The 23,184-nt window shown below is 53.8% G+C and overlaps 1 protein-coding gene across 4 annotated transcripts in view; it reads right to left on the bottom strand.

Moving 5' to 3' along the window:
• LOC144475295 (FERM, ARHGEF and pleckstrin domain-containing protein 1) overlaps positions 1–23,184 on the bottom strand; it is a 35,965-nt gene that overhangs the window by 8,696 nt on the left and 4,085 nt on the right. For 3 of the 4 annotated variants that reach the window (XM_078191049.1, XM_078191048.1, XM_078191050.1), the window contains exons 7-11: positions 22,968–23,123; positions 22,696–22,856; positions 22,465–22,539; positions 20,198–20,340; positions 18,337–18,567 (exon numbers count right to left, since the gene is read on the bottom strand). In XM_078191049.1, the coding sequence (XP_078047175.1) occupies positions 18,337–18,567; positions 20,198–20,340; positions 22,465–22,539; positions 22,696–22,856; positions 22,968–23,123 (766 nt within the window). Of the gene's footprint in view, positions 1–9,057; positions 17,775–17,855; positions 18,568–20,197; positions 20,341–22,464; positions 22,540–22,695; positions 22,857–22,967; positions 23,124–23,184 lie in introns of those variants that run through there. The other variant, XM_078191051.1, reaches the window with a different exon arrangement.

The raw sequence follows: 23,184 nt of genomic DNA, 5'->3' as shown, positions 1-23,184 counted from the left end.
GCGATTTACTCTCGCGCAGATATATCGAAAATCACCAGCGGTGTTCACCCTGTAGAAATTTCGATCCCGCGCCGAACTCTGTGGCTCGCCGCGCCATTATCCGGCGCCTCGTTCGCGTGTGTATTGTGCGTGCTTGCTTTGTGGGTGCACGATGCGGGGGGTAGAAAAACTCGAGTACCACACTGCAGCCAGAGATGTGAGTATCTGTAGAATCGGCATTGAGTCGCGCGCGCGCGCGTTCCCCAGGATCGATAACGCGCGAACAATCGGTGGATCGGTGTTCGCCTTTTTTTATTTTATTATATTTTTCCGCGGCCGTTTTCCGGGCACCGGTCGCGACATCGCCGCGAGTTATCACATCTCCGCGCGCAAATCGAGGCCAGAGGGGGGGGGGGGGGGAACAGACAGGATCGCAACGGGTGGCTACACACCTAGATGCGGAGGCAAACTATCCTAGAGTGTGGTTCAGTAACCCTTTTGGTCGAGGGAGATCGAGGCTCGCGCGGTCGCCGAGCTCGCGTCGGGACCACGTGCCGAGAAGTTGAAGAAGAGGGGGGTCACCCGCTGATTGGTGGTCCACACCGATCGCTACCGTGATCTATCGTCTAAGGGTGCGGGGTGCAGGCACAAGTGGCTATCGTCGCCGCGATCCAGGTACGCGAACTAACAGCTACCGATCGTCCCGTTCGCATCATTTTACCGATTTTATCCGCAATTCGAACCCGAGAAAAGCTCGGACCGTTTTAAAAAATTCTTTAGAAAAAGGTGAACGAAATACGAACAACGTACAAAACGGTCGACAATAACGTCGTTAACAATACGGTATAAAAATTGTCTGCGCTAATCAGACGACGCAGGAATAATCGCGCGGACATTTATATCGTTTCTTAATCGTTTCACTAAACCGACAATGATGCGGCAGCATCGAATATGTTTTTAAAATATCGTATCGATCGTATGTTTCCTCGTTGCGATGCAAATGGATTAATTATGTTAACCTTTTGCGCTCGAAAATCGTCCTTAAAAACAACACGTTCTACAATGTTTCTTTAGAAGTATCACCAAGGCTTAGATTTAAAAAATTGAAATGTTCATTTGCATATAGAACGAATTTTGTTATATAAAATGGAAGTACAGGAAGCCGGAAAAATGATTTTCTTTGTAGTTGTAATCGCGTCGAGCGCGAAGGGTTATACGTAGATTTTCTCCAACCATTTTCGTGGCCATCTTTGAAAGAAGTCGCTCGAAAAGATGCACAAAAATCTACGATTATTTCTTTATAGTTCGCCTATAGTCGTCGTCGACGGGAATAAGCGATCATCGAGTTTCGGAAGGATCGTGGCGACGCCGGGTGCAGTAGGGGTGGTCGCGCGGGCAACTAGGGGTGCCTAACGAGACCGTAGAAGAGAGAAAGAAAGATAGATAAAGATAGAGAGGGGGGGGTTAGAGAACAGAGAGGAAGGGCGAAAGGGCCGTGAGAAACGAATCGAAAACATCGATCGTAAGAGCCGAAGAATCTCTCGGCAAAGATTCCGATTCGATCCCGGAGTAGATCACGATCTCTTCGTCAACGTGTCTCTGCGAGACGGAGAGGTGTCCTCCGTGGATCGGCGGAGCCGGATTTACACCTGTTCGCTGCGAGCGTGCGACAACGATGCTTTCCACAGGTGTAAATCCGGTACCCGCGTGAATCGCCACGTGGCGCTCTTCTGGCTTTCCGCCACGTGCGCGAGGCATTGTTCTCAAGTTCCACGGGGCGTTCGACCCGCGCGTCGAATATTTTCAGGGGATGATTAGAATCCAGTTGCCTCGATAATTAATTTCGCTGTATAAATAAACCGACGATTAATTCGTCGATTTTCTATTAATTTTCTACGCTGTTTAATGGCGTAAGTTAGGTTATGTATTAAATTTTGGAACGTTTCGGACAATAAATCATTCCTCGGAATCGACACGCGCGGCGGAACAGGCCGCGGATTGTCCTCGGGTCGTGAAAACAGTGAGACGGCGACGAACCGGGATCGCCTATCGATCGAACACGTTGGACGGCCTCGGTTTGTCGTGTTAGCAGTCGGCACGGTCTGTCACGTTAAATCACGGTGTGGTATAAATTGGTAAATAGATAAAGTTTGTGTCTCGGGTAACTCGGCGAGCAGCGTGGTACTTCTTTGATCTCTGTTCGGCACCGCAACAGTGTGTGTCTTTTTCTCTCTCAACGTGGGTACGCCGGTATGAACCGGTTGGTGAGGGTGCGTGGCGTTGCGTGAACCATTACGTTACGAATCTGCGCCACGCGGAGTGGCACGTGCCAAGCCGGCGAGTTCACGTAGCCGTTCGCGTAGCTCCAACGATTGTTCTGTTCACCACCTGTCGATAAAGCACACAGTATAGAGACCGGGGTGTATGGACCAGCGTCTGTGGTTTGCCTCGGCGTGGACCGCCGAGACGCATCGACCGCGACCGGATAACAATGGTTTTACCATCGCGAGACATCGACGTCTTTCGCTATAGTCTCGTCGTCAATTTATGATCGTTAGATTGCGGATACCAGACTCCCGTTATTAATTTTGATAACGATCCAAGAGGAAAAGTTAAAAAGTAAATTGCAAAAAATCGATCGCACTTGGAAAATAATTTTACGTTGAGAATTCTCAGTTATTTTAAAGCTCGATATTTCGGTCGATCATTCGATCCTTTCTAAGGTATTTTTTGATTACTTTGATAAAATAGTGATGTGAAAACTTGGGACAGTTTAACCCTTTGCACTGGTAAATCTGAAATAATTTTCCTGGCTCGCAGTATTTCCATTCTATGTAACAAAGTACACTTTTACGCATACGAAATTGATACTTGTTTTCTGCTTAACAATTTCTTAAATCTAAATCTTGTAGTGGTAACAATTACCATAGTCACCACTCGAATGCAAAGGGTTAACTTTATTAGAACGATTAGAGAAAGAGAGAGAGAGAAATAGAATTATCTAAACTTATGTAAAGTCGATGAACAAAATTTCTCTCTCGCATAAAGATCCGCACTCCGGCGATCAAATTACCGCGACCGAGTCTATTGAATACGAATTTGCTCGTTCCGCGGAATGGGGTCGATGTATCTCGGGTGTCCCGGAGTTCATTCGAAGCCCACCCTAGGGAGACTTTTCTATTGGAAAACAGATCGTGACGGGGTCGTGTATCGTCTCTCTTTCATTCCATCATTCTCACGCAGTCACACACACGCTCTCTCTCTCTCTCTCCCTCTTTCTCTCCTCTTCACCCACACAACCTCTCGGAGCATTCAGAAGATCGTCGACCGATCGTCTGCAAGCGCTGGCGAATTGCGAAGAAACCCGACGACGTAGAAGAGACAATGGAACTTCGGGAGGAGATTTAAATTCGGGAGAAACTGAAACGATCGATCGAACGTCTAAGGAAAAATGGTGTCTCGTAGATTTCGCGATTATAGTGTTAAACATTTCGCGTTCGTTCGCCAGCGCGTGGGTGGACGCCGCGGCCTTGGTCTATCGTCCGATAGTGTTCCACCGAGACGAGAGGGACAAGTAAATCGAATGGAAACGACGCGGGGCGATCGGCATAACCGTACCAGTTACCTGCATATATTTTACCTGTCTAATACCTTGATCCCTATCGCAGGTAGGCATCACACGACCTCTTTGCATGCTAAACTTCTTACGTCTAGGATTTTTCTTAAATACACGCTATGGAGACACGCCCACGCTACCATCCCGTAGGCGCGCGCGACGTTCATTAATCGTAACGAGTACAGTGTGTTTCAGTCGTTTGCTAAAAAAGGCAACGGCGAGCCGTCGTTCGTCGATGATCCCGGACGATCGGAACCGGCGTACGGACTTCAGAAATTCTGCTCTCGATGACCTTCGATCGATTTAACGATCGAATCCCGGCTCGGGTGATTTCCGGTTCTTTACCGATCAACGACGCGTTTCATCCGAGAATTTCCGAAACCCGTCCGCCGGTTTTGGTCGTAGGGTGACACGGTGAGGGGCTAATTGCAGGTGCAACAGGTGGTGGGACAAACGGCGACTCGCAGGGGCCCCTTAACGAGAGGATAGAAGCCGATCAGCTCGAGGTTCTCGCGATCCAGCGTTCTCGCGGAACGGTCTCGGTCGCCGCGGAACGGATCTTCGTTGTATCGAGAAGCTACGAGCGGGAACAGGTGGTGTTCGATCGTTGCCCCCTTGGGCGTGGCACACCTGGACCGTTTTCTACGACGACGCCGCGGGATAGATCGCGTCAGGAGAGGAGGCTATCCATTAAACACGTTCCATGCCACGTGCACCACCGATGGTGCATGCTTACGTGTTTATCGCTAAGAAGATAGTTTATAACAAATTTAACGCGTTGACGCCGGCGACGATATTCACGAAAAATTTAGAAATTTACAAAAATTAAATGATTGTGATAAGTTTATAATATCGAATTTCTATGGTTTTACTGTTGTATATCTGTTTATCAGATAAAATAACGTAAATCTATTTTGTGAAATGCAAGCAAATGTACGCAGCTTCACCGTCAACGTGTTAAAAGTAAGGAATTAATTTCCACCACGGTAATAAGTCCGTTTCATTGTTATACGAAAATTAATAATTACATATATCGACTTTTAGTAAAATATCAAATAGCCACTGTGAAGAGTCCAGTAAAAAAAGCGCGGCACGGAACGTGTCAATGTAACAGACTATCTCTTTCTCTCTCCTTGCGTGAAGTTTCCTGGGCGTGGCTTAATTGCTCCGGCTTTTAGCAGCCAAAGTGCCGCGAGCACCGCGGTTTTAATCGAACGGCGACCGAGACGTCGGGTTCCCGCGATCGATGACGACTCTGCCGGAGAACATCCAGCCGCGACGATCTCGAGGCTGCGGGCACGTTAAATCGCAGACACGCACGCGTTCGACGACGTCCGAAGTTATTATACTCGGCAAAACGAGAAGGGGGGGGGTGGAAGAAAAATGACAATGGCGATGCTGACGGAGGGATAGGCTGAAAGCGGCAGAAAGAAAATATCGTCCGATGAGAGAAGAGTCGTTGGATTCAATGGCGAAGAATGAAAGAAAAGAAAGGGTGGAAGAGAGGAGAGAGAGAGAGAGAGAGAGAGAGAGGGGAGAGATTGGTTTCGTTGGGCGATACTAGAATGATACGATGACACACAGACAGTCTGGGGTTCAGAGATAGAGAGAGAGAAAGAAAAAAGAAACTAAGAAATATAGAACAGAGAGATAAATGGTGCTCGAAGAGAGACGCGTGCGTGTGTGATACAATATATCGATGGCAAGGACAGGACTGACGATGCACAGATGCAAGAGACGAGAACAAGTCATGATCTTTTTTTGTGAAACCGATACGGGGACTCGAGTACGGAAATGATCGAGGACACGGTACCGATCCTCTGCCTATTGACTTGGGGTGCTCGTGCTCTCGGAGGCGGCTCGCTCCCAGCGCCGCGGTAACGCCCCTCTCGATTAGGGCGTGGCCTGTTGGCCCGCCGACTGGTTCCGAAATCGGCGAAGTGCGCGCGTATTTTCCGGGTGAAGGTTGAAACGGAGATACGAAAAGTGACGAGTCAGGGGGTGGTGCAGAGTTACGACAGGGTTGAATTCAGACTCGGTTTGGGAATTCGGGGCGGAGCGAAGCGGCTCCGAGAGCATCCTGTGCCCCCCACGGAACCGTTCATCGACGAGACTTCAAGAGCTTGCCGGACACTCGGCCCTACGGAGAACGGAGTCGGTCGACGACCCAACGGGGATGCGCGTGCATGCACGGAGAACGAGCCGAGGAGACGGCAAGGGCGAGACCCTCGCGGGCCCTTCGCCACCTAAAACGAAGACGGGGCGAGGGGTCGGAGGGTCTCGCGGTCCGCCCTCGGCTCGTCGACTCGACGGACGAGGATACTCGCGCGGCTGCTCGTCGGGGAAAAGTTAGACTCGAACCTCGCCATCGTTCGTCGGCGCTCGGCAGTCGCCCAATCATAATTCACGGTGTCTTGTCCGTCTCCCTTAGTATTATCCCATATACTGAGCGTCGACAGATTGATATCTTTTCTTCCTGTTTCTCTTTTCCGTGATTCTCGCCGAAGGTCTACGACATCGGTACGGCAACCTCGTAATCGATTGGTTACAACGATAATAGGGTAACAATGGCGGACAATGTAGCGTCGCTCGAGAGCAACCGCTCGTCTCCAATTAAAAACCGTCCGCCGTGCGCGAGCTGTATTGTCCGTGCTTAACGATTAGGGCGCGACCGACCATCGCCGCGATTTCGCGACGGTGGTGCTCTTATCGGAGTGTGTCGCGCTCCTTTGTTCGCGCGTGCACGCGTTCTCCCCCCTCCCCCCCTTTCCCGTGTCTTCAGCATCATCGAACGTGTTCGCGCAGCGCGTCTAAACGAAATCGGAAACGAGAACAACGACGGTATGTACAGTAAACGAGGTCGAACCCCAGATCTGGGCACGTTTCAGGCGACATTATATGAAATATTATTTCAAAAAAACCATTTAGTTTTATAATCGTTTAGGATAATTGTTCGAGATAACCGGGTCGTTTCTGTGGGATATTCCAAAGTGGCCTGGTTTATCACATCAATCTCACATCATGATCGATATTTCTGCAATGCGAGACTACTCTGATCTACGTTAAATAAACATTCGGTGATAGGAAACATTTCTTTGAAGGGTTACAGTATCGGAACCGGACAAAATTTCTGACGGAAGAACTTTTTGAAGAAATCGTTTCAGCTCGAAGCGAATCGTTGTAAAAGTTTCTCAAAATATTATCTCGTTGTATTAGGTTGGTGCATACGAAATGTCAGATGTTTAAGTGAATATATATGAAACTATATCTTTTTGCAAAAACTGTTGATTTAATCAACATTATCTCGAGGACTACTTTTCGAAATAATTCATTTAAAGTTGCTATTGACTCCAGCGAATTTACAGTGTTTTCATTTGTCGGTGAAACAGCGATCGAAGTAAGGATTCCGAATAAAAACGATTCGAGAAACGGTTGTTTCTTATTTCCATACGAAATAGAATTTGCCCAGGCCTGGGTTGGATAAAGCAAAAGAATATCCCCGGGTAGATCGGTTCGCAACACGGACAAACAAGACGATCACGATATGCACGGCAAAGCTGAACGAAATACGCGGGAAAAAAAGATCGGATTCCCTGTGATCGGACCGCGTCGCCGGTGATATGAAAAATAGATCCGCCGGCGCGTCGTGTCGCGTCGCTTATCGATGAAAAGCCTCCAGGCTAAGCGTAAAGGAGGGACGAGAGAGTCATGTTTTTTTTTCTTTGGTAGAGAACCGCCGTTCTCCCTTTCGACGATCCACGACAGAATTATTGCTTTCGAACAAGCCACCGGGGAACGAGCGGTTTTTGATTCTTCGAGTCTCTTCGCGCGCGCATGCGCTCGATGGTCCGCGCACCGCGAAAATTGCGGCACGGTCCGAGGGCCAGGCCCTATCTCTCTCGGCGATTTAAAAATATACCGAGATCGGTTGCCGATACACCTTCCTTGGCCTACAGCGTCGTTAGAGCCGCGCGGCAAACAAATCATTCGAATCGCTTTTCCTCTCCGCCTCGCCCACCCCCACCCCGCGGCCACGACACCGCAATTTTCCCGAGGCGGCGGGGACAGGTATTTTTAAACCGCGTCCTCACGCCCGACGAGCCCCAACGTCAACCGTTTAACCCCGACCCTCTAATGGCTATCTATTTATTCCCCCTTTGCTCTTTTTGTCCGCACCCGCACCTGTGTACAAGCGATCCTCTTCCGCTCCGATGAGCTCCTGTGGCGAAAAGCGCTCGTTTGCTGGACGGGAGCTAGACCAGCCTGCGACACAACGATCCTGGGCAGAGAGAGCAGCCCCCGCCTTGGCACCGTTTGCGAACGCAACGCGCCGCGGTTTCGGGCCGCGGCACGGGCCAGCGAGTTTCACCGGTGCTGAACCCTTTTGCTGAAATATTAGGTCAGCACGCCAGAAGTTCCGATCCGTTTTCGCTCTCTCCTCGCTTTACAACCGCTTTCACGGGGACTCGACGATTCCAGCACAGAGACGTCCGTGAAGAACAGGTATCATTAACTGCGATGCCGTGCGAGTGTCTTGTAAAGGAAATGCAGCAGCGTTTTACGAAGAGATAAAGCAATTAAAAATGTTCGCTTCGTCGACGAGAAGCGGGGATGGTACGCTGTCTTACCGATTAGGAACAAAGCCTGCGGAGGAGAGGCTGTATCAAATTCCACTCTGAACGTGCCCGTGGCACGACACACAATGTTTCTCCCTTCGATCGCGCGCCTCGTTGATATGTTTCTACTTTCCTACCTACGCGTGTGAAAAGCGAATCGTCGCGGGGAATTTGTCGACGTTTTTTTGTCGACGTTTTTTCGTCGAAGTTGCTCGTTGATTCAAGCGAAACGGAGGAAAACGGTGCGCGCTCGAACTTCTGGGACCGTGCGTGGTCGCTGACCGAGGCCCGGAAGAAGCTCGCTGGGCCCCGCGATCGTTGGTCACAGCCGAGTCGTTCGTCGATCCGTTCGATGTTTGCCCGTCGTGTGATCGACTCTCGCCGACAGGGGGCGAGACCGTTTAACGAAATTTGCCCGTCGTGTGATCGACTCTCGCCGACAGGTGGCGACACCGTTTAACGAAACGAAGCGAGCCAAGAGGCGGACGACGCGCGTCGGCGTACGCGAGAATCGTTTTTATCCCATCGAAGTATCTCTACGTTGAGCAACTTGTGTCCGTTCTCGTTCCTAGAAACGATAGTACACGAACCTAAAAACTACGACCGTATTGTATAAGACCGGCCGTCGAAAGATACGATTCTCGAAACGGAAAACGAGGCGAAAACACGGGCGCCTCTAAAACGGGTGTCTCCATCCCGACGATGCTCTCTCTCACATCCGACCAATGATTGTCGTTCTCGTAAAACTCGAACAGCGTCGCGCGTTCAACTCGTCTTCTCTTTTTATTCCCTTCTTCATCCGCCGGAAAAAGCACCCCCACCCCCACCCCCGCGAAGAACCCCATTTTAAACGTCGGTTTATCCCGAACACGATTCGTAATCGTCGAGATGATCCGCGTATTTGATACGCGGTCGAGTTTATGTCCCCGGTCTTCGACCGTGCTTTGTCGCATCCAATTTACAGACTAACTATTCGTTAATAGGTGGTGCGGTAGCGATCGTTCGATCTCGTATCATCGGCTCTCGTTTTGTTTTTATAAGTTTTTACGTTAAACCTTCCCTCCTACACGCGGTCAACGATCGATATCAAAGTAAATCGAGTTTCTAAAACGCGTAACAAACCGTAGATAATTATATACTCTTAACGGGAGATACGTTAGACTAGATTGTTCACCGTCGTCGCGGAGCCACCCTCTGCTTTGATTAAAGGGGTGCCCAGCGGTTCGCCGATGACGAGGAGTGTGAAAACTACGCTCAATTCCGAGGATCGGAAGTTGTGTATACGTGTGTACGTGTGTGTAAATGTGTGTTTACGCGTGTTTTGAGTGCGTGTGCCTACGCGTGTACGAAATGCCCCGCAGAAGAGAAATTTCGCTTGAGCAACCGCGCGCTCCGCCCCGGCCCCGGGTCGAGCGGAACCGAGGGGAACGCGCGTCGACGCGGTAAACGGAGTGCGAGGAACCGGAAGCGAGTATATAACCAGGAGAGCCTCGTGTCACCATATCGTGTGACCCGGCCTCGAAGAAGTTGCCCGGTCGAGCGGTCAACGCTGCTGACGGCGAGGCTCCCGCTCGTCCTGGGTCTCCATGTACTCGTCCTCCTCCTGCTTCTCGAGCTCCTCCTCCTCCTCCTCGTCGTCGTCGTTGACGTCGTGGCTGGCCACGTCGAAGCTCGAGTCGGTGCTCGACACGATCTGGCCGTCCTTGACCTCGAGATCGACCACCACGCGGTGCCGTCTCTTGAGGTTCTCGCGTCTGCGCCGCCGGACCGTGATCTGGCCGCGGATGGGCGTGTGCACGGGGCTGTCCATGCTCGAGGAGGTGTCGCCCTCGCTCTGGGGGCTCCTGCTCGATGGGAAAGGCATCGTCTTGGTGCGGATCTGCGTGCGGATCGGCATCGGCGGGCTGGATGTGGTCGACTCGCCGCTCAGGCTCGTGGTCGAGTAGTACGGCGTCGACTTGGCCCTGATCGGCACCACCACCGGTCTCTCGGTGGACCTGGTCTCGTGGTACCTGGTCATCTCGGCCGGCTCGGAGAATCCTCTCTCGAACTTCGAGGCCGAGGCGTGATGGACGGTCTTCTCCTTGCGGGCAAGCTGCGGCGGCAGCAGCGGCGGCGGCGGAGGCTGCTGGTCCCTCCGCTCCTCGTCGAACGACCACTCGTCGTCCCGCGGGCTCCTCGAGCCCATGCCCGCCAGATTCGCGTACTTCTCGTGCATGTCCTCCGAGCTGTCTCCCCTGACCACCTCCATGCGTATTTGATCGCCACTGGAGTACTTCATCGCGGGCACGTTGTCGTAGAGCCGGTCCTCGTCGTCCAGCTCCTCCTCCTCCTTGAGGATCGGCAGAGGAGGCGCGTCCCCGTCGTTGGACAGATCGGCACGGAAGTCGTCGTCCACCGCCTCGTCGAACTCGTTCCTCAGGGTGATCCTGGGCGGCGAGATGTCGACGTACGACCTGGCGCCGCTACCCGGCGACTGTTCCTCGTCGAAGCGACGGGACACCAGGCGTCGTTGTTCGTCGAACTGGCTCTCGATGAACCGTCTGGCCTCGTCCAGCTGCTCGTCCCTCGAGATTCGGTCCGAGGAGCGTCGTTCGTCGCACGGCGACATCACGTCGTCGTCCTCGTCGTCGTCGTCGAACATCAGTCCGGGGACGAGGCCAGGCGGTGGGGTGAGCGGTGGCGAGTCCGGGGGCGGCGGCGGTGGCAGAGGCGGGGAAGACGGGGCGGACGGCGGGCTGTCGGCCGTTCGGCACTTGGAGTTCGGTCGCATGCTGGTCACGCTCTTGTCCGAGGTGGTGGTGTCGCTCTGGCTCTTCTCGACGACGATCGTCGAGGAGTAGTACTGCTGCTGGACCACGGTGGTGCTGCCGGACCAGTCGGAGATCGAGGCGCCCAGCTCCGCCAGGGAATTGTCGTCGGACTTGGTGCCGCCGGAGTACTGGCAATACTGGCGCACGGTGTTGTTCGAGCTGGACCACTCGGACATCGACAGCCCCATCGAAGTGTCCTCGCTGTGGGAGGAGCCGGTGATGTACGAGTTCGACTTGGGCTTCACCACGGTCTTGATGGTGTCGGCGACGGTAGTGCCCGATGTGGAGCTCTGCCCGTCTTCCAGGAAGGTCGAGTGCAGGTCGTCGTGGAGGGTGCGGTTCTCGTCGCTGGAGTCGCTGTCGCGGTCCACGCGACCCGGCGTGTCGGTGCTGTCCGTCACGGTGACCTTGACCGCCTCCTCGGGCTTGATCTCCATGTAGAAGGTCTCCACGTGACTGACCACCGGGGGCTCGAACACCGGCGAACTCGGTGGCGAGGGCCAGTCCTCGGAAGTCTGAGTCTGCAGCCGCGCTCTGCCGGATGACTTCGGCGACCTGAGGTCGTCCTCCAGCCCGTTCCCGCCGGGCATGTCGATGGGAATGTCGGGCAGCTCCGTCGAGGTGCGACGGTCGTCCGAGACGGACGGCAACGCGGTTCCCGATGGCGGATCGGAGGAGAGGGACGGTTGATGGTCGCTGGACATTAGGGATTCGTCGTCCAAGCTCGGCGATCTGGAGCTGGGCTTGAACGTGTCCTCCAGGTCGCTCTTGTCCTGCTCCGACGTGGTCGACCTCTCCGATATCCTCGAGAGCGTCCGCGTCAGCGCGAACGTGCCGCAGCCGGTCAAGTTGTCCGTTCCGATCGGGTACACGAATGTGCCCGGGAAGTCCGCCAGGTCCTCCTGGAAGCTGTCCTCGTTCTGGCCGTTGCTGTCCTCGTTCTGCCCGTTGCTGTCCTCGGACTGCGAATGAACGGCGTTGTTCTCGTCCTGCGGCGCCCAGCCCTCTTCCAAGCTCAAGCTACCGGAGCTCTCCAACGGAAACGACTTCCAGGTGGAACTCATCTCCGGCCTCGGGCCCATCGCGCCGTTCTCCTCCTCCTGGGAGAAGAGATTCCGTGCTACCCTCATAACTGCCAGCTCCCTTCGATCGACTATCGGCTGGATCTGCCCGATTCCCAGAGGTCTAGCGATCGAGCAAGAGCTCGACTCTGGATCCTCCCGGTCCGGGGTCCACGTGTTGGTCTCCTCGCTTCTCGACCGTTCGCTGCTCAACCGCAGCTTCTTGTCGATCGACAACCGGTCGATCGTCGGCTGCTGTTCCGCGGGCTCGTCCTCGGGCAGCTCCTCCGCGAGAACCTCCTCGTCCTCTCCTCGTCTCGCCTCGAGATACTCGGGCGTCAACTCCACCTCGACCAGAGTCTTCTCGTCCATCCTATCGACCCCATAGTCCGGCGAGCTGGGCTCGCTGTCCATGCCTCTGGTGCGCATCTGCGTGTCGAGCGCGTCCAGAGTGTCCTCGCTGGTGTCGGCCGAGTCCAACGGACGGTTGTCGTCGCCCTCCTGATCCTCCAACTCTCGATAATCGTCGTCGTCGTCGTCCTGCTCCTCGCTGCGGCCGCCCTCGTCGTCCGAGCACTCCTCGATGGAGATCTGAATCGGGGATTTGACCATGTCCTGGCCGTCGTCGAAGTCCAACGGTCTGCCAGTGTACTCGCGCACCTCTCCGTCGTCCCTCGCCGCGCTCACCGTCACCGTCACGTCCGGCAATTCTTCTCTTTCTGGCCTCGGCTCTTCGCGAGCGGTCTCCTGGACCGACTGCGGTTCTTTCTCGATCGTGACGGTCGCGACGACGACGCAAGCTGCGTCGGACATGGCCTCCTCCGATATCTTCGCGTCCTCGAACTTCTCCGGCTGCGCGGCAGGATACGGCGCAGCCTCTTGCTCGGCGCCTGACTCGACCGAGCTCTGATCGATGAACCTAGTCCCATCGTCCACCTTGACGGTCTCCAGCCTGATCGCCAATGCCTCTTCGTCGTCCCTATCCTCTTCCTCCGCGTGCGCTAGGTCTCTTTCGTAAGGGATCAGGTCGACCGTCGCGACGATCTCGTTGCACTCGGTGAGCGGCGACTCCAAGTACTGGGCGGATGTCTCCGTCACGGACAGAGAGTCCGTGAAGATCTCCGGGATGGTGGTGTGATCGGTGCTGTCGGATCTGTGGTTCGGTGACGCCTCCACCTGGAGCGAAGCCTGCTTCGAACTGACCACAAGAACCGCCTCCGTTGGCCGCGTCCTGATCTCCTGTGCCTCCGGCTGCTCCTCCCTGTCCTCCTCCACGGTGTCATCCTTGCTGGAGAACGCGTTCGCAGGTGGCAGACGGTGCACGGCGATCACCGCAGCGTCCAAGGACTTTGCCCTCCTCTGGGAAGTCGGCGACTGCGTCGCACCTTGCCTCTGCAGTGCACCGATGCCGCTACCCTCCGAGAGACCCAAGCGAGCGCGAGCGAAGAGAACGGGTGTTTGACCAGCCCTCCGCAGAACCACCGACGACTGAGTTAGATCTTGAGGAACGGCGCTCTTCTTCGCGTCTTTCACTTCCTTTGCTTCTTTCGTCTCTTTGCTCGGCTCCGCGGATTTCGCAGCGTCCAACTGTTGTTGTTGTTGTTGTTGTTGCGGCTGATCTTCCTGCTCCTGCTTCGGCTCGGGTTCTCGAGCAATCGCTCGCACGGTCTCCGAGGGTGACACCTGTCGGTCTTCGGAGTCGGTCTTGGGCCGTGGAAGCTTCGGCAGCTCCCTCGAGGACGGCGATTTCACGTCCGCGGACTTCGAGGCGGCCTTCGCAGCGGCTGTTCTCTTCGGGGATATCTTCTCCGTCGAGTCCTTCTTCTCGGTGCTGCCCAGTGACTTTGAGATACCCAGGGACTTCGGCCGTGCCTTCTCCATCTTCGCGACCACCTTGATGAGATCGTCGTCGACGGAAGCGGACTTGGCACGGCCGCTCTTCGGTACCTCGTCCTTCTCCTCCTTCGACGCCGAGTGCGCCTTCTCCGTTAGTCTGGTGACCGACTTCGACCTGGCCTTCTGCACGATACTGACCTCGGGCACCGTCGGATGGTCCGTCGAGTCGATGATGATGATCTCCTGCGGCAGCTCACCCAGCTTCAGCTTCGACTTGTCGATCTTGGACGTGCTGGCGGTCGGCGCGCGCGACTCTTTCGACGCCGATTTTTTCAGCGGCGGCTTGTCGCCCTCCAACGACTTCGACTGCTTCTTGAAATCCTTCTTCGGCTCCGACTTGACCCGCCTCGCCCGCTTCGGCGACACGTCCGGCACGAAGTGCTTGTTCTCGACCTCCGGCGAAAGGAGCGTGTCGATCGGCGCCTTCTCCTCGGCAAGCGACAAAGACTTGGAACGCAAAGGCTCGCCGTGAGGCCTCGAGGCAAACGGGATGAACTCCGGCACCTTCAGACTGTCCAGCTCCAGCGCCGGTTTCACCGGAACCTCGTCCAACGGCAGATCGGCCACGGGATCGACGAAGTCGTCGAAACCGGTGTCGATGATCTTCGGCCGAGCTGTCCTCGTCCTCTTCGACTCGATCTTCTCCAGGATCCGCTTGGTCTTCTCCGGGATGCTGAGCTTCTCGAGGCTCTTCGGCTTCTCGGGCACTTTCGGCTTCTCGGAGATGATCGGCGGTGTAGTGGGAACCGGCGGCGGAACCGGCTTCTCTTCCTGGATCTTGGCTGTGTCCTCCGGATGTTTGGTCGAAGAGTCCTCGACGACCGGCGCTGGAACAGCTTCGAACGGCGTCTCGTTGTCGATCGCAGGTGGCAACGGGATCTCCGGCAGCGGGATCTTCTCGATGCTGTCCTGCTTCTCGAGACTGAGGTCCGGCGTCTTCAGGCTGTCCTTCTCGATCTCAGACTTAGCCTTACGCTCCAGCTTCATCTTCATCTCCAAGCCTACCACGTCCGCCAGATTCAACGGTTTCGACCTCGAGTCCAACGATCTCTGGCCGGCCAGGGTCTTGGCGCCGTCCGGCGAGCGCTTCTTCTGTATCACGGACACGATCGTCTTGTCCGGATCGGTGGGCGACACCTTCGGCGAGCGCTTCTTGATCGCCGAGACGATGGTCACGTTCGGCTCGATCGGCGACAGCTTCGACGGCGATGGTCGCTTGTCGAGGCTGGACGACTTGCAGACCCTATCCTCGATCACGATCTCGGTTCGTCCTCTGTCGAACGACGCTGACCGTGGCGACTGTCTATCCGGCGATGGCGCCTTCGAGCCCGCTTTCGACGGACTCCTCGATGTCGGCGATAAACTGCAGACCATGGTTTTCGCGTCTGTCGGCGACAACTTCGACGTCGGACTCAGAATGCTCTTCGGCTTATCGGACGGGCTGATGAGGATCGACTTCGGTCTGGTGGGCGTGATAGCCTTCGGCTTGTCTGGTAAGGCCTTGCCGACCGACGACTTCTCCACCGGGGAGAGCTTCGACAAGTCGAAGCAGGTGATGTCCGCGATCATCTTGAGCGGCAGCTTGGGCAGGTCCTTGGTCACCGTGGGCTTCTTCGTGGTCTTGCCGCTGTCAGACTCGGACTTCTCGTCGGAGGCGGTACCGTTCATCACGTGCCGCTTGTGCAGCGTGTACGGTATCTCCTGGTTGGCCTTCTGTATCGCCGCGCTGTCCGAGAACGGGTCCTCGTCGCCCGAGTCCGCCGGCGTCAGGTCGATTGACTTCTGATGCATCAGGATGTGACGCTTGCTGTTCGAGCCCAGTCTCTGCCTTGCCGGGTTCGGATCGCTTTTGGTACGCTCGACGGGCGTGTGGCCGGGGATCGTGTCGTCGAATCCCAGGACAACGCCGCCGACGATCTTCGGCTCGTACTCGGAAAACACGGCCTTCGGTTTCAGGTTCTCCATCTCCATCGGCACACCGATCACCGTGTCCGTTCTCGACTCCAGCGACAGTCTCGCCTGCCGCTCCCTCTCCCGCTTATCGTCGTCCTTCCTCGCTTTCTCCAGGCTCCTCCAGTCGTCCCTCTCCCTCGGCTTCTCCTCCGACTTACCCCTCTCGAACCTACTCCCGGCCGACTTGCTCTTCCTGGCCTCCTTGTGCTCGATCTTCTCGACGCTGCCGCGCCTCCACTCGTAGGCCTCGCGCTCGAGACACTCGAGGCTTCTGCCAGACCTCGCGCTCTCCGCGTGTCTGCTTCTCTCCCATTGCTCGATTCTGTCCGCGTGTCTACGCTCCCGCGACTCCATCTTCTCGAGGCTCTTCCGGTCCCTCGGCGGCCGGTCGTGGCTACCGTACGGCTCGAACCGCTCCATCGTCACCGGAACGAAGTCGAAGCTCGGCCTCTCCTGCGAGTCGAGCCTCTCGACGCTCCGGCCGCGCTGCTCCCTGCCGTAGGACCTTTCCGCGGGGCTGCTCCTGTGCCCCGGCTCGAATCGCTCCCACGTGTGCCTCTGATTGTAATCCACCGTGTTGCTCCTGCCGATCAGAGCCCGCTTCTCGATCGACGACTCCAACCGGTCCGTGCTCCTCTCGCGGCGATCCGCGTGCCGATGATTGCTCCGCTCCTTCGGGCTTCTGTTCAAATACTCCGCGCTGCCGCGCAGACCTTGCGAGTCCAGCCTCTCGTAGCTCTTGCGGCGCAACTCGTATGGATCGTGGCGCGTGCCTCTCTCCTTCGAGTCGAGCCGCTCGTAGCTCCTCTCCCGCGAGTCCAGCCTCTCTATGCTCCTGCGGAGCTCCCTGGGTTCGATCCGATCAACGCCGCGATCCTTTCGCCGGCAATGATGTTCTTTGCGACCCTCCCGCGAGTCCAGTCGCTCGATCGACCTTCTCTCCCTCGAGTCTCCCGAGCCAAGCTTCTCCCCCCTTTTCCCGTAATCCCTCGAGTACTCCCTTTCCACCCGTTTCCGTTCCTCCCGGTCCCTACGATCCTTCTCCTGCAACCTGGACAGGGTCGCGTCCAGCCTAGCCTCGATCGAAGACTCTCTGAACTTTCTCTCGCGATTGCTCCTGAGCTCCCTACCTAGGCTACCCGTGTCCACGTAGACGCAAGACGGCGGCGCGTGATCCTCTAAACTCGCGATGCTACGGGCCCGCACCGTTCGCGGCCGACGGTCCGGCGCCGTCGCTCTACCACCGCTCGTTTCGACCGGGCTCACGTCGTCGTCGTCTATCCGCGATTTCGGCCGCATGATACCCTCGTCCCTTAATATCTCCGAGTCGACGTGCGTGATTCGTTGGTACTTGGGCCTGAGGCTCTTTAGCTCGTTGAGCACGGACATCTTTTGCTTTTGTATCTGCGACACGATCGGGTCTTTGCGCGCGGAATCTTGGTGCGGCAACGGCAACAGCTTCGCGAGTAGCTGTTGCTGTTGCTGCTGCTGCGGCGGCGGTGGTTGGGGAGGCTGCGGTGGCAGCTGAATGACCGTTTGCTGTTGGTCGACGGAATTCGCGTGACGTATCTCGAACTTGCGTTCGATCTGCGTGCTGGAACGTTGTATACGCGACTCGACGGTGATCAGCTCGGTGTCGAGTTTCGCGACCGCCGGTGTGTACCGATCGATGGACTTGGTTCGAGTCTGGTTCTTCAGGTCGGCGAGCACGGATTTGAAGTGTTGCTTGTCCGAGGACCTGACCGACCGGTGCTTGACGAAGGAGTCGGTCTCGGCGTCCATTTGGAACATCTCGCGCTCGATCCCCTCGTCGCTCCGATCGGAGGTCGGCTCGGCCTCGATCTCGATCTCGTCGGTCCCGTCACGGCCCGGACGAGCGTTCTCGTTGTTCTCCTCCTCCTCCTCCTCTTCGTCCTCGTCGTCGCGGGGACTAGAGTAGGACTCGGGGTACTCAAACTCGTGCTCGCGTTCCAGAAGCTCGTACGAATCGTGGGACAGATCGTCGTGTGACAGATCTCCCGCGGGGCCGGACTCCTCGTGGCCGGATTCGGTGGACAGCGACGAGGTACCCGGATAGGAACTGCTGTAGACGCGGTCCGGTACCGAGTCGTGGTCCAGCGAAGGCAGTTTCGAGCTGGCGGCGCTGTACGACCGATTGCTCTCGTCGTACCTAGTCACCGGATTGTCCAGCTCGCCCTGCGACGGCAACCGGAACGGTTCTAGCAACGGGACCGAGTCGCCCGCGGACGGTTTCTCGTCCTCCCTCGTACGCGCTCTACCTGAATCCTCGAAACTGGACGCGTACAGCTCGCGGCAGCTCGCCGATCGCTGCCAGGGATGTCGGGGCTGGGGTCGCGGCGGTGGGAATTCAGGGGGACTGCTGTTAGAGGGGCTGATACGACCTGCTGATGAGATCCGCTGTTGGCTGGTAACAAGCATCGTTTGCTGACGCGGCGCTGGTGCCTGGCTGGGTGTGGCCGGCGAATGGACGTCGATGGACGTAAGCGTCCGAAACGATGTAGCTGTGTCGTCGCGACGGTGAATCGTCCCTCCCATCGAGACACTCGTCACAGTCGTCGGAGAATCCAGTGTCATCGAGCCGCATGACAGAGACAGAGCTGGGGTTTCCAGGGCTGAAAACCAATAGCTATTATCATCTCGATCTTATCGTCTTTCTTTTAGGCTTTCACTTTTTTCTCTTCTCTCTCGTTTCATCCCTCTCACTCTCTTTCTCTCTCTCTCTCTCCCTTCGTTCCCTATTGTGTAGTCCGAAAAAATACAGGGTATCCATTTGAAATGTTCAATTGAAATGGAACGGCTAATTCCTGAGATCACTTGGATACCCTACTCTCCGCAATTTAGGTAACGAGCTATGATAACTCGCGAAGAAAACCACGGAGGATATTTTAGCTAAAGAGAAACTATCTTCGAATAACCACGAACATTCGATACTAACAGTATTGGAACACCCTGTGTACCTAGGATCATTGCAATAGTCTACATTGGACAATGACTCGTTTCTTCTTACGATGCAACAGGGCAATTTACGGATCCGAAAAAGAAGAGAGAAGGAGAGGGGGAAGCGGTTCTCCGAGCAACCCTCCATCAGCGAGCGTCCGGGCAGATTTAGACCCAGCCGGTCACACTTTACGGCGATCAAACGAATTACTTAAAAGCTGTCATAACTTTTTCGGTGCCAGTCAACACCACGCTTCGCATGCAAATGCCACGATTCAACGTCTGCGTCACCCGGCATTTTGCACGTAAGTTAACAAAAGCCGATACATCGGCCCGCTTGACACTGAAAGAGTTAAAGCGACAAATTCGTCGGAGAACAATGCTATCGACAAACGACAATGCCGCCCACGGACTTAGTCTTTAAAAAGCAGCCGCCTTCGGAGGGTCAATCGATCGTTTCGAACAAGCGTTTTCTAAGTTCGTGATACGCTCTAAGCTACTCACTACGCTTACGATATATAAATATATATATATAATACTGCTGCTTTGTGTACGATACGTGGGAAAAAAAGAAAAAGTAAAACGCTAAAGAGCAAGAGAGACAGACAGACAGAGAGAGATAGAGAGAAAGAGAGAGAGAGCGAGGAGAGAACGGGATCGACAGAACATTGGAGGCACGGGATAAACGAGAGAGAGAGAGAGAGAAGAAACGGATTGTAGTAACCAATAGACAGAAACCGATGATTAGAGTACACTGTAGAGCAATCTTTTAGTGTATGTGTGTAAGTTAAATATCTGTGAAATATTGGCAACTTGAAAACAAAAAGCATTCTTTAACAATTTCTCATTCTTTAACAAAAGATGCTCTCAAAAAAAAATAATAAAACTCGAGACAGCAAATTGGGCAAACTCTTCGCAAAATATACAAGTTGAGAAGAACAGATATGGGCGGAGACTGTACCCCGGGGCAACGAAGCCACGCCCACTCGAGACAGTGCTATTTGCCCCGACGGACGGTCCGGAGCACTCTCAGAGCAAAGTAGGTGTGGTTTATTCCTGGTTTTGTTGCAAAACCACTTTGGCCCGACAGTGTACTCTCCTCGAGAGGTAAGAGAGAGAAAGAGAGAGATAGAGATAGAGAGAGAGAGAGAGAGAGAGAGAGAGACAGGCGGAGAAAACAGCTCGGATGTGAATAAAAAAAAAAGAAAGCTTTTCTTCGTAGTTTCCTCTTTTGTTTTCCGTCTTTTTCTTAGTTTTGTTCTTATTGTCTCTCGTGGAGATTGGTGTCGGTCATGGTGTACATACCAGGATCGCCGAGGGGCAGGAGGGGGTGGGCAGAGATGCTGGAGCTGCCCATAAGGGAGCTGCTTGGAGTGGCCCCACGATAGCCTCCCCCCTCCAAGCCCTGCAATGCCCTACCACCGCTAGTCTGCCGGAACGAATTGGACCTGCGAGCAAGAGAGAGTCAAGTTCAGCATCAGACTTAGGCTACCAAATTGCCAAGCCTGTCCAGAACACTAACTTATACGTGATTCTCTGTATTTTGTTTTCGTTTCTTTATATATTTCCTGTTCTTTTTTTTTTTCTTATGTCATTTCTGTTTCGTGTCTGTTGTTCCTTATCTCCTCGTCGTCTCCGCCGATCTAGCGCCATCCCCCCCACGTGCGCGCGCTCGCTCAAGATGGTAGCGTGGATCGATCATCGTGGGCAACGCCGTTATATCGTTTCAAGGGTTCGCTCTCTCGGAACCCCTTGCCCTGCGAGATCTCTTTCAAAACTTCCTCTCGTCGCTAACGATTCCACCGACGAAAAAAAAAAGAAAGTACACGCAAGTGCGAATTCTCCCGTTCTTTTTTTCTTTTTTCTTTTTTTTGCTAACCAAATCTTGCTGTCAGAGAATTCTTCCGAGATGCTTCGAATACAACGATCGAATTTCTACTTGGTACACGAAGTTCGAGCTTCCGGTTTGTAAATATCGAGTCGATTCAAGGGCAAGGGGTTGTGGGGTATCTCGTTATCGTACGACGTGTTCGCGACATGTCCCCCTGTGTCTTCGAGCTCCGCAAAGTGTCACGGTGAAGAACAGCGAAACAGAAGAAGGAAAAGTGCCGATGCTTCTCTGCGGATCGATCACGCCCTCAAAACGATAAAAATGCAGATCGTATGCGGCTCACGGATAATCAAAACGCCGGCCAGTCACGGTGCGGTAACTGTCTTTCGCAAAGCGGACACGGTTCCTTTGTGATAACGCACCGTTAGTCGCGGCTTCGACGCGATCCCGCCTCGAGGGTCGCAGCGGGTCGGAAAGCATTCGTACGTTCGATATTCTCGCAATCGCTTCACCGGGGAAACGCATAAAATAGATTAAGGTTCAAATTAGATTTTTCAGGAAAAAATAAGAAGGATACCACCTTGTTCCGATCTTCGATTGAACAATAAAAAATAAAAGCGGGTGTATCGATAAAAAAAAGACGAAGGCTCTAGCTACCAGAGACGCATCGATAGACTTTTCAGGAATAGAATAACTATGGCTAACTATCTTTAAGAGATTCTGTACTTGAGCGTACAAATACTTTCTCGCGCGTGTCCGTCAACTGTATTATGTACAAGGACGAGATCGTCGTGAGGAAAGAGTAATCGTTCTAGTCGCTATCGTGGAGAACAGTCTACCGCTATATATTTATATATATCATATATTTTATACATACATATGTATATAAACGCGTATATGCATACGCGAGTATTCTATATACGTATATATGTATGTATAATATATTTATATATCTTTTGTTGGTGAGAGAAAAAAACGAACAGAAAAGAAACAAAATACAGCTGCCGGGAACAGTGAAACATGGTAGTTCGCAGTGTGCGTGTGTCGATATGTATGTATATGCGTATCGTTATAGGGTAGGTATGTAACGCGTGTTGATGCGTATGTACGTGTGGTCTGTGTGATTATAACAATGACGAGAATTAGTGATCACGCTATCGAGAAAGAGGGTAACACATTGATCATTCGGGTTATCGTGCCTGATGGTGAGCCTGACTCCCCGCCACCCCTGTCCGAGCAGGCAACACTGACAAACGGTCAAGTACAAGAAGAACTAGTACGTACAGAGAGACAAAGAGAGAAACAGAGTGACAGTGAGAGAGAGAGAGAGAGAGAGAGAGAGAGAGATGAAGAGAATGAGAGAGGGAGAGAGAGAGATAGAGACAGAGTGAAAATGAAAAAATAAAGACACGCTTGACACTACGGAAATACGTTGGAGCAACGACGAAATAAAAAATACCAATGTCCCGGCTAAAGCAAGACCGTGCCACCTCCCATCTTAACCACGCAAAGAGGATTCTCGATGTGCTGCGCTCGTTGAACCAGAGAAAAAGATGCTACGTGTACACGTATCCGAACGAGATATGAACACCAGCGTTATAAAAGGGGGGGAGGGGACAGTACATTAACGGTACGCATGCACTAACGCTCTACGCATTACTATGGTATGATATGCCCAAGAGGCTCGTTCGGTCCTCGTGTCGACACGCTGCATATCCCATCGTGCGCCGCTGCTACTCACCTCTGAAACGTTTGCCTCTTCACGTAATTGTCGCGCACGAACTCGACGATCTGCTTCTGGGTTTTGCCGCTATACCTGGTAACCAAAATGAAATTCGTCCATTCAATCCGTACCAACTCAACTACCATGATCCAACGCTAGAAGCACCCCTAACGCGAGAGAACTGTCATGTACAGTGGTTCTAGCGTTGATTGATCAGTCCTAGACAGTGGACGTTGCAAGAAATTATACCTAAACGAGGAACCACGGCTGAGCACTCGTGTCTTTTGCCGCACGACTCGCTTCACCACGGAACAACGGAAGAACCCGTGGTTCTCCACGCATTTCTTCCAGAAGTTCTTGCACTCGTTGCGACCCTCGAAGAAGAATTCGACCGTGTCTTTGTAGTAACCCTGCAATCGAGAATGACCGATCAAATCTCATTCAATTCTACGCTGCATACAAAAGATCTTCTTCCATACAACTTTTTGGACGCAGTATTCGAGAGACCGCGATGGACTTACGTATCCTTCAGGGTGGAGTTTGATTAAAAACCGCTTCCTTTTGAAGCTGATCTTGCGGATCTTCGCCCAGCTGAATGTGTTAATTTTCGAGAAGTGCTGGTAGACTACGATGCCCATATGTGCCACCGCCAAATTCAGGGGCACGCCCTCATGGTCCTTGAATAAGATAATGATGTAGGTTTGAAATTGTTAGAGATTAGGAGAGTCGACGATTACT

Source organism: Augochlora pura, chromosome 9 (genome assembly GCF_028453695.1).
Source record: "Augochlora pura isolate Apur16 chromosome 9, APUR_v2.2.1, whole genome shotgun sequence".
Classification (NCBI taxonomy): domain Eukaryota; kingdom Metazoa; phylum Arthropoda; class Insecta; order Hymenoptera; family Halictidae; genus Augochlora; species Augochlora pura.
Note: the sequence above shows the minus strand (reverse complement) of the source record. Positions and strands in the feature narration are given on the sequence as shown.